This window comes from Pseudorasbora parva, chromosome 20 (genome assembly GCF_024679245.1).
Source record: "Pseudorasbora parva isolate DD20220531a chromosome 20, ASM2467924v1, whole genome shotgun sequence".
In the NCBI taxonomy this organism is placed as follows: domain Eukaryota; kingdom Metazoa; phylum Chordata; class Actinopteri; order Cypriniformes; family Gobionidae; genus Pseudorasbora; species Pseudorasbora parva.
Genome location: NC_090191.1, coordinates 34,082,352 through 34,095,275, shown reverse-complemented (window position 1 = coordinate 34,095,275; position 12,924 = coordinate 34,082,352). Strand labels below are relative to the sequence as shown.

Genomic DNA, 12,924 nt, shown 5'->3' with positions numbered 1-12,924 from the left:
GCACCAAATTCAAAAATAATTTCACATTTCTACTACATTAGTACCAGCGCTGAAGTACTCCTTTAATGTCTAGTGACATATCAGTGCAATTTTATGATTCATTGAAATATATTTCTTACATACAGTTCCTTTAATTATAAAATAATTTAAATTTTTTTAAGTACATTTTCTATTATTTTTAATGGGGAAAATAGCTAATAGCTAATAAAGATTTTCTAAATATTGCATAAAGAAACCTCAAAATTCTAAATAATAACCAAAAAATTACATTTTAAGGCTTCAGTCACTTTTGACCAGGAGGAGGACAAGTGTGACCCTTAAATGAAGAGGACCAGAGGGATAAAAGTGTGATGTATGGAGCAGCTCACCTGAGCATCTGACTCCAGCATCATATTGATGATTACAGTAATGAACACCCCATCCTCTTGATCTACAGATCTTCAGTGTTGACTCTGATCCACTACAGCCCACATTATCCATCAGGATTGGTCCTGATCCTTGTCCAAAGTGAGCATTACCCACAGCCGCTCCACATCCTATCTCTCTACACACCACTGCAGCATCAGTCATATCCCAATTATAACCACACACTGTTCCCCACTGACCATCATGATAAACCTCCACTCGACCACTGCAGGGACTGTTACCATTAACTAACCTCACAGTCTCAAAATCTGTACATGAAGGAGAGAGAAAGTAGTAGTAGAACATTATACAATTATCTATAAAAATCACACAAAGTTGGAAAATAGAAATATTTTTAAATATTTCAAACTGGACAACTAAAGCTAGACATGAGTGTGTAAGAGCTGGTTGCCTGTAAAAGCTCAAATAATTTATAAAATGTAATTGATAATTAATGGTCTAGTGTCACAAGATCTTAGTTTAGACATTACAAAGGCGTCTATTCCATTTCTGTCTAATGCCATCATAGTCAAACTACTTATTCAAACAAGTAAAATTTCACATCTTTACAGTCTATTACTTACCAGATGTGGTTATAGTGAGAATAGAGGAGAGTAAAACGAGTGTCAGACATCCCTCCATCTTCTTCTGCTCGTCACACTGTTTGTTTGACTCTGTTCTCCTCGGCTCCTGAAACACACTGAAGAAACTGGCTCCTGTCAGTCCCCTAAAGAGAGAGAGACTCTCACAGCTGCCAATGACACTCACTGTTACCTTATTAGACACAACAGAGGAAATCATCAAACACAATCACTGACAAATCAGAGGAGGCATTTATGATTTTCACCATATATATCAAGAGAACATCTGCGCTGATGAGCGGGACTCCTCCTCCAGCGTGAAGAGACACTTCACTGAGGACAGACTCGTGTCAGTCATATGTCAGCGTGGAGAGAAAGTCACACTAAACTTAAAGGAGATTGATCCAGAAACACTGCAGGTTATATTCAGCATCAAAGCCTGAGTCTCACACACAACATACAAGACTGACGACTGACTGCTCACTACTGAAGCTTTACTTCACACACTAAATACTTGACCAGGTAAAATAAACTGAACATTTTAAAGTTATTTTGAAACAAATGTGTATAATATTAAATGTATTTTACTAACCAAGAGCACAATTAACAGTATGATGTTAATAAATTACTAAATGAACTGGACTGGTTGTGTACAACAAACACACACATTTCAGACCACATTAGTAAATCAACATTGGTTATTATACACAGATATTAATTTGGCATTATATCCAAGACATTTGAAGCTGTAATGTGTTTAATACTGCGATGTGTAATTCATCCAGCAGATGGAGGCAAAACACTTATTATAGAGAGAAGCAGAAAAGAGTCTGGGCCATGAGGGAGCTTCTCAAACATTTTTATGTGCAGAAAATGTAAATTCCTTCTTTTGGAAAATTTCTTTGTTTACAGCTATTTTGTTTATACCTACAATTGCACTGTATCTAACGCGTCGCTCACTTCATAGCAGATTCGTGTTACTCTTTTGTTTGCTGTTATAATATATTTTAATACACAGACGGGCAGAATGATGGTGAATGCAGGTAAAGTGGGAGACTATTTGTTAAACATGTAATTTAGATATGTAAATAGTATTTATTTTATTTTACTTTAGTTAACTTTAAGGTCCAGCATTATTATTTCAATATGAATACAACGGATATAATGTTATTTGCAAGACATACCAATGAACATTTTGAGGTCAGGCACCCCCTACAAATCTCTTTTCAGGTAAAGTGGGCCATCCCTGATTTATCAAAAAATAACCTGTCCTGTATATTAATTAAAAATACATGACTAATTAACACATATTATCAAACAAACATATTCAACAACATATTTAACAAACTCAAAAGCATATCCTAGGTTATGAGAAAAAAAAATCATCAGCTCACTCAATGCATGTGTAACATTAAAAACAACTGATAGAAAATGTTGTGTTAAATTAAATTTGATGAAATCTGAATATCAGAATATAGCCACAGGAGGTCACACGCCAGCGTACCTTTTGTTCTGGTCCCAAGCCGGATAAATAGAGAGGGTTGTGTCAGGACGGGCATCCGACGTAAATTTTTTGCCAAATTCATTATGCGAATATGACTTCCATACCGGATCGGTTGGGTCCCGGGTTAACAACAACCGCCATCAGTGCCGCTGACCTACAGGGCTCTGGTGGAAATCGGGCTACTGTTAGTCAAAGAAGAGAGGAGGAAAGTGTGTCCGTAGGCAGAGAGAGAAGAGGAAAGGCAGGTGTTTAGGACTGAAAGTAGGGACTCTGAATGTTGGTACAATGACAGGTAAAGGCAGAGAACTGGTAGATATGATGCAGAGGAGGAAAGTTGACATTCTGTGTGTCCAGGAGACCAGGTGGAAAGGGAGCAAGGCTAGAAGCATTGGAGCAGGGTTTAAACTGTTTTATAATGGTGTGGACAGGAAGAAAAATGGAGTTGGAGTGATCCTGAAGGAGGAGTTTGTGAAGAATGTTCTGGAGGTAAAGAGAGTGTCAGATAGGTTGATGAGTCTGAAGCTGGATATTGAAGGTGTGATGTTGAATGTTGTTAGTGTCTATGCTCCACAAGTAGGTTGTAAGCAAGATGAGAAAGACAGATTCTGGAGCGAGCTGGAGGAAGTGATGCAGACTGTTCCCAGAGGTGAGAGAGTGGTGATAGGGGCAGATTTGAATGGACATGTTGGGGAAGGGAATAGTGGGATGTGGAAGTGATGAGCAGGTTTGGTCTTCAGGAAAGGAACCCAGAAGGACAGAGGTTGGTAGACTTTGCTAAAAGTATGGAGAGGGATGTGATGAACACATACTTTCAGAAGAGACAGGAAAACAGGGTGACATATAAGAGTGGTGGCAGGAGAACTCAAGTGGACTATATTTTATGTAGACGCTGTAATTTGATGGAAATTAGTGATTGTAAAGTAGTGGTAGGAGAGAGTGTAGCTAGACAGCAAAGGATGGTGGTTTGTATGATCACTCTGGTGGTGAGGAAGATGAAGAGAATAAAGGCAGAGCAGAAGACAAAGTGGTGGAAGTTGGAAAAGGAAGAGTGCTGTGTGGTTTTCAGGGAGAAGTTAAGACAAGCTTTAGGTGGTCAAGGGCTTCCAGCTTCCAGACAAAGTTAGAGAGGCCAGGTTGAGATGGTTTGGACATGTTCAGAGGAGGGAGAGTGAATATATCGGTAAAAGGATGCTGAGGTTAGAGCTGCCAGGCAGGAGGTCAAGAGGAAGACCAAAGAGGAGGTTTATGGATGTAGTGAAGGAGGACATGAAGGTCTGAGAGAAGAGGATACAGAGGTTTGGATTAGATGGAGGCAGATGATTCGCTGTGGCGACCCCTGAAGGGAACAGCCAAAGGAGGAAGAAGAACAACAAACGCATTCAACCACAACAGACATAGCCTCGGCTTATTTGAAGGCAAAATATAAAATCTTGCAACTCGCAAAAAAAAAAAAAAACAACTTGAACAAACTTTAGGCTAGATTCTACATTGAGTTACAATTCATTCGAATATTGCATATTAATAACAACTCTAAAACCCTGTAAATAACCATTTTTGTCCCGCAGACATTTTTGACTGACTGAAGTACTGTCCCACATTAGGCTAATCATACACAGACCAAAAGTAGCATGATTGTTTTGTTTAAAATAAATTTATAATCTTTAATATCAAGTTTGTCAAAACTCTGTCACTGACCTTTGGTTTTCACATAAGGTGCCTCTTGGTTTGATGATTCCTCCACCCTCATATATGACTAGACACTTGAGAGGTCATGTGATTTTGATCATATGACACCACAGCTATGGCTAACCCATAGTTTCACTGGCATTCATGTATTAATAGGGAACCTACAAGCACTAGACCTTAGGTGTCCCACATTAGGAAGTGTCCCACTTTAGGGCAATTCAGCCATAATAACAAATATAGTAAAAAAAACTAAAAGTAACAAAAAATAATCCCATTGTTCTTTTGATGATGAGGTAACTGATTGCTTTCCTCTCTTTCATTCGATTAGATAAGAAAAGATCAAATGTATATTTAAAGGTTCATCTTGTCTTAATGAATTAATGTCATGTAAAGTTATTCAGCACCCTTTAATTTTTTTTGGCCAATGATTGTTGTATTTTTAATATTCCTGTTTGTGTAGAAATTCTTGAAAGAGTTGAAAAGTGTTTAAAAAAAAGAAAAAACAAGAATGTTTAATCCAACCTCAACCTGCAGATGTATTTAAAATGTAAAATGTATCATCACACAATAAACTGTGAGATTCGTGTTTTAAATGTGTTTTGATTGACTGATGACAAAAATGATGTGTGTAATTATTTTTGCAAACCTTTTTGTTGTTATCACTAAAAGTCTTTCAAAATAAAATTGCATTGGGAGTTGTTATGCTCTACACCAGGGGTTTTCAAACGTTATTATGCCAAGGATCCCCGAATATGATGAACCTTTTATGAGGGACCCTCTTCCTAAAATCCATCTATATATTTTTATGTATGAAAAAACATTTAAACTGTTAGATAAATAGTAAGTGTGACATTATAAATACAACATATTGTTTCCAAACTTAAATTGGCTCTGCTTAATGTTGGAAGTATAAACCTGATGAACATCTTCAATTAAAAATTATTTGAATAAGAAACTTTCACAATAAATGTGAGTAAGCTTATGTACTGCGTTAAGAACACTACCTTACATTCCTAGTGAGTGAGATAAAGAGGAGTATAGTGAGAAAAACTCAATCCAAAGATACAAAGTAGACATTTACAAATCTGGAAAGTATGTATGGCGGCAAGAAAGAAGAGAAACATTTAGAAATGAAACGGTTTGAATGTTCGGTAGACTCCATTTTTGCTTTGTCTTTTTATTCTCTGAAATGTTCTGGGGAGCGCCTCGATCCTTCTGGAGACCCCAGTTTAAAAACCCCTGCTCTACACTTAAATGTTGTCATTATTTAGACAGATAATGCAGTCAACTGCCCAAAATACTGTCAATCGCCACATTTTCTCTTGTCCACTATCTTTAAAATGACTTCATTCATAAAGTTCATAAAAATTAATTCATTAATATCAATATAAATATAATAGGACAAATACTGAAGATATAGTTTTTTGTTGTAACATTTCATACAAAAAGATCAGAAATAGTATAAAACCATAAGGCACTGATGCATTATTAGCAACATAAGAAACTCCCAGTAGCTCCAGGAACTGCCATCTGATTTGATGAAGAGGCAGTGGGTGTGGTCAGGGAGTCACATGGCCACGCCCTCTTTATTTGACTCCTCCCCCACATCATCATAGTCTGTTTTTAAAAACAAAAGCAAATTTAGTTTTCACTGTTACAATTACATTAAGATTTAGTTTAAATGAGCAAAATAAATAAAACATAGGCTATAGGAACGTCACAATAACTCACCCAACAGGTTTGTCTGATCTTCATCGCTGTTCTTCACATCATCATACTCCTCCTGATCTTCCTCTGACACACACATGTGAAATAAAAGCTCACATTATAATCTGTAAATCAGCTCGTGTCACTGATGATGTCATTGATCTCTTTCTCATGACTGTCTGAGACTGTTAGATTTACTCCTGATAAAGTCCTGATGATTCATTAATGCTATAACACACACTCATTAGAAGCGGTTGATAATAAAGTGCACTTCTGTGTGTCTCACCTTTACCTGTTACACCTGGAGAGTTCTGTCCATCAGTGATGACATCATCATATGGCTCTGGCGTGTCCACTACACGTGAAGATTAAAACAGAATAAACGTTGCATTATATCATACAATGTATTGGGATAAACCCATAATATCATAAATCAATATAAAAAGAATGTTAAATACACCAATAACAAAAAGTAAACACCATTTTTGGTAGAGTTTTGTCCGCTTGTCATGACATCATCATAGCTCTCAGGTGTGTCTTCTGCAAATTAAACATGAGACACTCATACAAAATATTATGTATATTTTTATACATACACAGATTGTATATATTTCAAATATTTCATATCCTATTAGAGAATAACAGAGCGGCACCTGTCCCACGATCTGGTGTCAGTCCGTCAGTGATGACATCATCATAGTATCCCGGTGTGATTTCCTTCATCATCTCTTCTGCATCAAAATATGTATATTTCGGTGTTAAATACATACATATATAATCATATGCAATAAATCATGTGATCAGTTAACTGACCTTTCAGGCCACTGCCATTGGTGACATCATCATAATATGCAGTCTTGAAATCCTTTTCTAATAAGATAACAAAATTGTTATATGTGTGTGTGTGTGTGTGTGTGTGTGTGTGTGTGTGTGTGTGTGTGTGTGTGTGTGTGTGTGTGTGTGTGTGTGTGTGTGTGTGTGTGTGTGTGTGTAAATCAAATTATTTATTTTATGAATTATTTTGAATATACTTCAGCTCTCTAACCTGAGAGAAGCTCATCAGCATCTTCATACCCAGAATGCAGTTCTTCAGAGACGAGACTCCCTGATAAAGGAGAGCAGAACAGTCAGAAACATGTTCATCTTTACAAACAGAATTAATCCTCATTTCCTTTGGATCATAAAGCATTGTGTTACTGACAACACAACAAGAATATAATTACTTCATTTTAAAAACATTAGAGACAGAAATCTCATGTTTTAGGCCTATTAGCAAACACACACATGTATCCTCACATGAACCCATTCCTCACTGCCTTCCAGAAATACACACAGGAAGAGACATACACACACACACACACACACACACACACACACGCGCGCGCGTGCGCGCACCTGCAGCTCTGTGGTTTGAAGCAGGAGGTTTAACGGGACTAATAATAGATGAACATCAAGTGTCTGACAGACTCTCTTATTAATTCATCATATTAAATAAGATTCATGGCTCATGTCTCACCCCTCTGAGTGAAGTGATTGTGTCTGCGATGAATCTCCTCATAAACGGCCTCAGTCTTCATACTGTGTCTCCTCTTAGAGAGAGCTGTGAGTGTAGACAGACAAACCTGCTGTCAGTTCACAACACATGACTGATCACACACTGAATAAGACACAATATGACAGTCTCTGGATCTCTCCTACCTCTCCTCATCACTCTGTTCTGCTGAATCAGTGTAAGCAGTGGCACTAAGAGCAGTAAGAGCACAACTCCCAGTACAATCACAGGCACGGAGAGAGACGCTGGAGGAGTTTGTGGAGGAGTGACTGATGTTGAGCTGGAGCGCACTGTCTGAGAAACTGGAGGAGAAGCTGATGTTGTTGTGGCAGGAGTAGTGGACACTGACAAATCCGATAAATCTGTTAAAAAGGACACAATAAAATTAAAGATCAAATCAAAGTAAATTATTTATTTAACATTCCTCAGTGTGTTGCTGTGACCTGCACAGGTGAGTCCAGCATGCTCTTTGTGGGAGCAGTCAGTGTGGTTCTTCAGGGAGAGAGGACAGTCCCACAGGTGAATCTCATTCCCTCTGCACTCGACTCCGTTCAGCCACACAACACCTTCACCAGCACCAAAGGCTGAATTCCCATCAGCCCTCAGTGCTGCTCCACAACCCAGCTGCCTGCAGACCACCTGAGCATCGCTGATGTCCCACAGATCATCACAGACTGAGCCCCACACAGCGTTATGATACACCTCCAGCCTCCCAGAGCACCGGCCCGCCCCTCCACTCAGTCTGAGAGGAACATGCTCTAAATCACACACACCAACCATCACTGACCAGCTTCAGCACAACATTTACAAACAGGACGGCTTTAAATGAGTGATTCAATTTATGAATTTGATTATGATTTTAAATGCAAATAAATTATTGTTTAAATTCACATAATAATAATTAAAAAGGAAAACACAGGCTTATATATATATAATTATATATAGATAAACTTACCTGAACACTGTCTTTTGTGAGGAGATGGTGAAGTAGAGCATGTCAGACGACTCCGAGGAATCTCATGATTTTCCTCCACTGAGATTAAAAATGAATTGAACTGAATATTAGACTACAAGAGTCATCAGTGGACGGCGCCTCAGATCACTGGGCACTAGAACATCTCGACACAAGAACCGTCTCTTCCCACAGGGGAACTGTTTAGTGCAATATTTTTTTAAATCTTTAAATTCTTATTAAAAGTTAATTTTTTTAGAAATAATTTTCTCACCACATTATAAACACATTTATAAAGAAACATGAATATTGAGACATCTTACATAATTTAAATATCATCTCACCTGAGCAGGTGATTTTAGCCACTTCATCTTCATTACAGTCATTCTGTCCCCATGGAGAAGATGGACACTGCCACAGATTTGAATCGTGTTGTCGACATTTTACTTTATCCAGCCAGTTAGGAGCTGATTCCAGTCTTGGTGTAGAATCAGACAAAGCACCAGATCTTCCACAGTTCAGCTCCTGACAGATCAGACTCACTGTGTCTGGTTCCATCTGGTTCCAGCACACATTACCCCAGGATCCATTGTAGAAAACCTCCAGATTCCCTTCACAGCCCTCAGTTAACCTGATCTCGTTAAACTCTAGAGAGAAAAAGATGAGAATCAACTTCAACTAAATAAATTATGGATGATGTATTAAACAAAACAAAAAAATGTATTAAACAAAAAAGCTACAATGAATAAACATGGTAAATATGGAAAAGGGTGTTTTAAAACCATTGGAATCCAGGTTTTGCTAAACCAAAAATATCACCTAAAAAACAGCTTAATACATACATTATTTACATAAAGTATATTTACATATAAGGTTCATAATATATTATACAAAATATACTACTTGATTCTGTTTGGTCAATAAAAATATTTAAAAAATGATCATCCTCCATGGCCACACTGTGTCAGACTGACAGTCAGATGTCAATGTTGAAAAATAAACCCCTTCAGGATAATAGACTTTTCAGCTGCTGATCATCCTGGAGTTTATTTTGTAAAAATAACTAACCATACATTATCCCTTACATGGGATATTTTGTACAATTCAAAGATAGAAAACCTTCACATTTCCTTCACAGCCCTCAGTTAACCTGATCTCTTTAAACTCTAGATGGAATTCAGCACTGGTAGCATCTGAAATATATATTTAATTATATTTTCAGAATATATTATGAAACTTATTCTTGCTTTTGATCAATATTTACAAAATAGCTCCATCCATGCAGTGCTGTCTGTCAGACCATCAACAGGGAGATGATAAATAAACCTTTCGCTTCTGCTTATCCTGGAGTTTATTTTGCAAAAATTACCAGCTGAACATGATCCTCTTAAAGAATTAAATATTTGAAAATAATTCACATTACTTTACCAGTTACCTGAGCACACGACTCCTACATCCTCCTTGTGTTGACAGTCATGTTTTCCCCAGCCTGGAGAAGAGCAGTTCCACAGGGACGTCTCATTCCCCTCACACTCCACCTCATCCAGCCATATGGGTCCAGAACCAGGACCAAACCAGGCTGGTACCTGCTGGTTACTGAGGGCCACTCCACACTGCAGCTGTCTGCACACCACATGGGCATCTTTAATATCCCAAGAGTCATCACACACTGTCCCCCATGAGCCGCTGTGAAAAACCTCCAGCCTCCCTGCACAGTCTCCCCCAGAACCCACCAGCCTGATGGACCCGTGACCTGATATTCAGAGAGAGAAAAACACATTATTGATCACTAACAACTGAAGAATCTGCCCAGATGTTGCTCTTCTCACCAAGGCAGGAGATTGACAGCTGTTGTGTGGAGCTGCAGTTGAGAGTTTGTGGAGAGCTGCAGTTCCCCAGATGAGCTTCACTCCCAGAGCACTGGAAGCCCGTCACACACTCATGACTGAGTTCAGGACTGGATGAAGAGGAGCCGGAGAAGTTCAGTACAGAGCCACAGCCCAGCTGTCTGCAGACCACAGAGGATTCAGTGAGACTCCAGGAGTCCAGCAGAACTCTCCTCCAGACCTGATGGATGGAAACTTCCACCTCCCCCTTACACTGTCTCTCTCCAGACAACCGCACCAGACCATCAAGAACAGCCAGAGAGGAATCTGAGCAGAAGATCTCATGTTTTACTAAAACAGTGCAAGTTTGATGATATGCTTTACATTAATAATGTAACTAAGTATGAACAATATTTATACAGCATTTATTAATCTTAGTTAATATACATTTCAACATTTACTAATACATTATTAAAATCAAAAGTTGTGTTTGTTAACATGAGTTAAAGCACTGTGAACTAACATGAACAAACACTGAATATCTGCATTTTTATTAACTAACATTAACAAAGATTACTTAATACTGAAACAAATGTATTGCTCGTCGTTACTCCATGTTACTCAATACATTGACTAGTGTTAACAAATGAGACCTTATTGTAAAGTGTTACCATAGGTTTTATTAAAAAAAGTGAATTCAGAAATAAATGACAAGGGCATTAATCATTCAGTCTGAAATTAACATGTGAAATACAGTGCATGATGAGAACTGAAATATTGTATTTATACTATAAATTCTTTAAGCAGAGTAATATCAGTGATTCTCACAGAAACATGGACTCACTAGAGCAGATGACTCCAACATCTCGTCTATGAGAACATTCAGCTCGACTCCATGAAGAGATGGAACATTCTGAGAGTTTTGTTTCATTCCCGTCACAATCAAACACATCAGCCCAGATTTCACCACTTCCCTCTCCAAACCAGTCTGATCCCACAACAGACACAGCAATCCCACAATCCAGCTGTCTACAGAGGACACTGGCAGCTCTCATATCCCAGCATGCATCACACACTGTGCCCCAATCATTGAGGAACTGAAGCTCCACTCGACCAGAACAAGAGTCTGAGCCGTTCAGTTTGGCATCTTTGTAATCTGAATACAGAACATAAAGGTTACTGAAGTACTGACGCTCAACTCGACCAGAACAGATGTCAGGACCATTGACCAGTCTGAGGTCAGTGTAACCTGGACAAAGAACACAGAACTTTTTGAAACTGATCAAACCAAAAAAAATCACATTTCAGTGAAACAATTTGATTTCTCTATAGAAAGGCTAATTTCACATTTTACCAGAACATATCAGTCCCACGTCATTGTCATGAGTGCAGTTCATAATAGTTGAGTTTGATGATGGACAGCTTTGAATGTGTGATTCATCTCCTCTGCAATGAATCTCGTGTCCACATCTGAGCGTCTCCTTTGCCAAAAGCAGCTTCTCCCAGCACCTGTACAGGAGCTCCACAGTCCAGCTCTCTACACACAACCTCTGCATCCTGCTGGTCAAAGGCAGCAGCACACACTGAACCCCATCGTCCTCCAAAATACATCTCCAGTCTCCCAGAGCACAGATGAGACCCGTCCACAAGTCTTGACCTTCCGTAGTTTATGGTTTCTGATTATATTTACACAACAGAGAAGAACATCTGTCACTATGATTATGATGTGGACATACAACAACAGTCTTTACATTAATAATGGATGTTATAAAGGATAATACTGAGTTAAGACAATAAAATACTCATTCACACTAATCATCAATTAGATGTTTAGGAATTCTTCTGACAACAAATTATATTAAATCATTTTAAATTTCATATAAAATGTTTATCAATGCTAATATCCTCTTCGGTCAAAAATGACCGAAACATTTTACATTTTGAAATTTGATTCTTTTAGTTCAGCAGAATGGTGTGACACTTGGTGACTTTTGTTGCATTATCTATGTGAACACACAAAACAAATCAAGGAGGTGAGTCGGATATGTTAAATGGTCGTAAAAAAATAGTCACACTTGTCTCCTTCTTCACGGTCAAAAATGACAGCCATAGAAAATGAATGGGAAATACGCAAAAACATAAAAACTCAGGGAATCTTTTGGTGATACAAACCACAAATCAGCCATGAACCAGAAAAAAGTGCATAGCAATGTAGGAGTGACACTAAAATATCAAGAGTGCAAAATAGACACTCTTTTATTTAAATTTTTTTAAAAAAAAAAAATCTAAACCTTGACAAAAAGTAGTCTTTGAGAATGTGTAAATACAAATCCAAAACAAGGTACCTAATCTAAAAATAAGTATCTATGTCTAAAAACACTAAAGAATTTATAAGCCACTCTATATAGAGTTATATAGGAGTCTAGTGGTCATAACAGGGCAGTACATCCGTTTGTCTTTTTTTACTGCCACCAGAGGGCAATAACTACCTTCAAATGTTTTTTTTGAATTCCCCATCTCTATTTTAACATGGAATACTGTTTTAAAGGAAGTGTATGTAAGATTGTGTCCAAAACTGGAAATGCAATCTCTATCCCCCCCCTCTCTCTCCCCCCTGACTCGAGGTTGCCAGATCGGCTGCAGGATCCAGCAGGAACGTTTGTAGCTGCAGCTGTGGTAACTAGAGCAGATCTGGCAACCCGGATGCCCAA

General features: G+C 38.2%; 2 protein-coding genes across 2 annotated transcripts in view; both read right to left on the bottom strand.

Annotated features, from left to right (window-relative positions):
* Window positions 1–12,924, bottom strand: part of LOC137049119 (deleted in malignant brain tumors 1 protein-like) — a 52,215-nt gene that overhangs the window by 19,956 nt on the left and 19,335 nt on the right. The window contains 8 exon segments of the mRNA XM_067427503.1: window positions 369–666; window positions 7,856–8,193; window positions 8,732–9,034; window positions 9,823–10,140; window positions 10,178–10,540; window positions 11,058–11,369; window positions 11,568–11,674; window positions 11,676–11,889. Of these exon segments, the coding sequence (XP_067283604.1) occupies window positions 369–666; window positions 7,856–8,193; window positions 8,732–9,034; window positions 9,823–10,140; window positions 10,178–10,540; window positions 11,058–11,369; window positions 11,568–11,674; window positions 11,676–11,889 (2,253 nt within the window).
* Window positions 5,744–7,460, bottom strand: LOC137049922 (uncharacterized). Its single transcript, XM_067428668.1, has 8 exons — window positions 7,400–7,460; window positions 6,929–6,988; window positions 6,697–6,753; window positions 6,537–6,614; window positions 6,364–6,423; window positions 6,170–6,238; window positions 5,908–5,970; window positions 5,744–5,793 (listed from the first exon to the last, which is right to left on the bottom strand). Exons 1-8 carry the CDS (start codon window positions 7,458–7,460, stop codon window positions 5,744–5,746), a joined length of 498 nt encoding a protein of 165 aa, XP_067284769.1.

Coding starts and splice junctions, on each gene's coding strand:
- LOC137049922 (XM_067428668.1), bottom strand. CDS start 7,460: ATGAAGACTGAGGCCGTTTATGAGGAGATTCATCGCAGACACAATCAC. Junction 6,754..6,928: donor TGCTGATGAGCTTCTCTCAG/GTTAGAGAGCTG, acceptor TTATCTTATTAG/AAAAGGATTTCAAGACTGCA. Junction 6,239..6,363: donor ACAAAACTCTACCAAAAATG/GTGTTTACTTTT, acceptor CTTCACGTGTAG/TGGACACGCCAGAGCCATAT.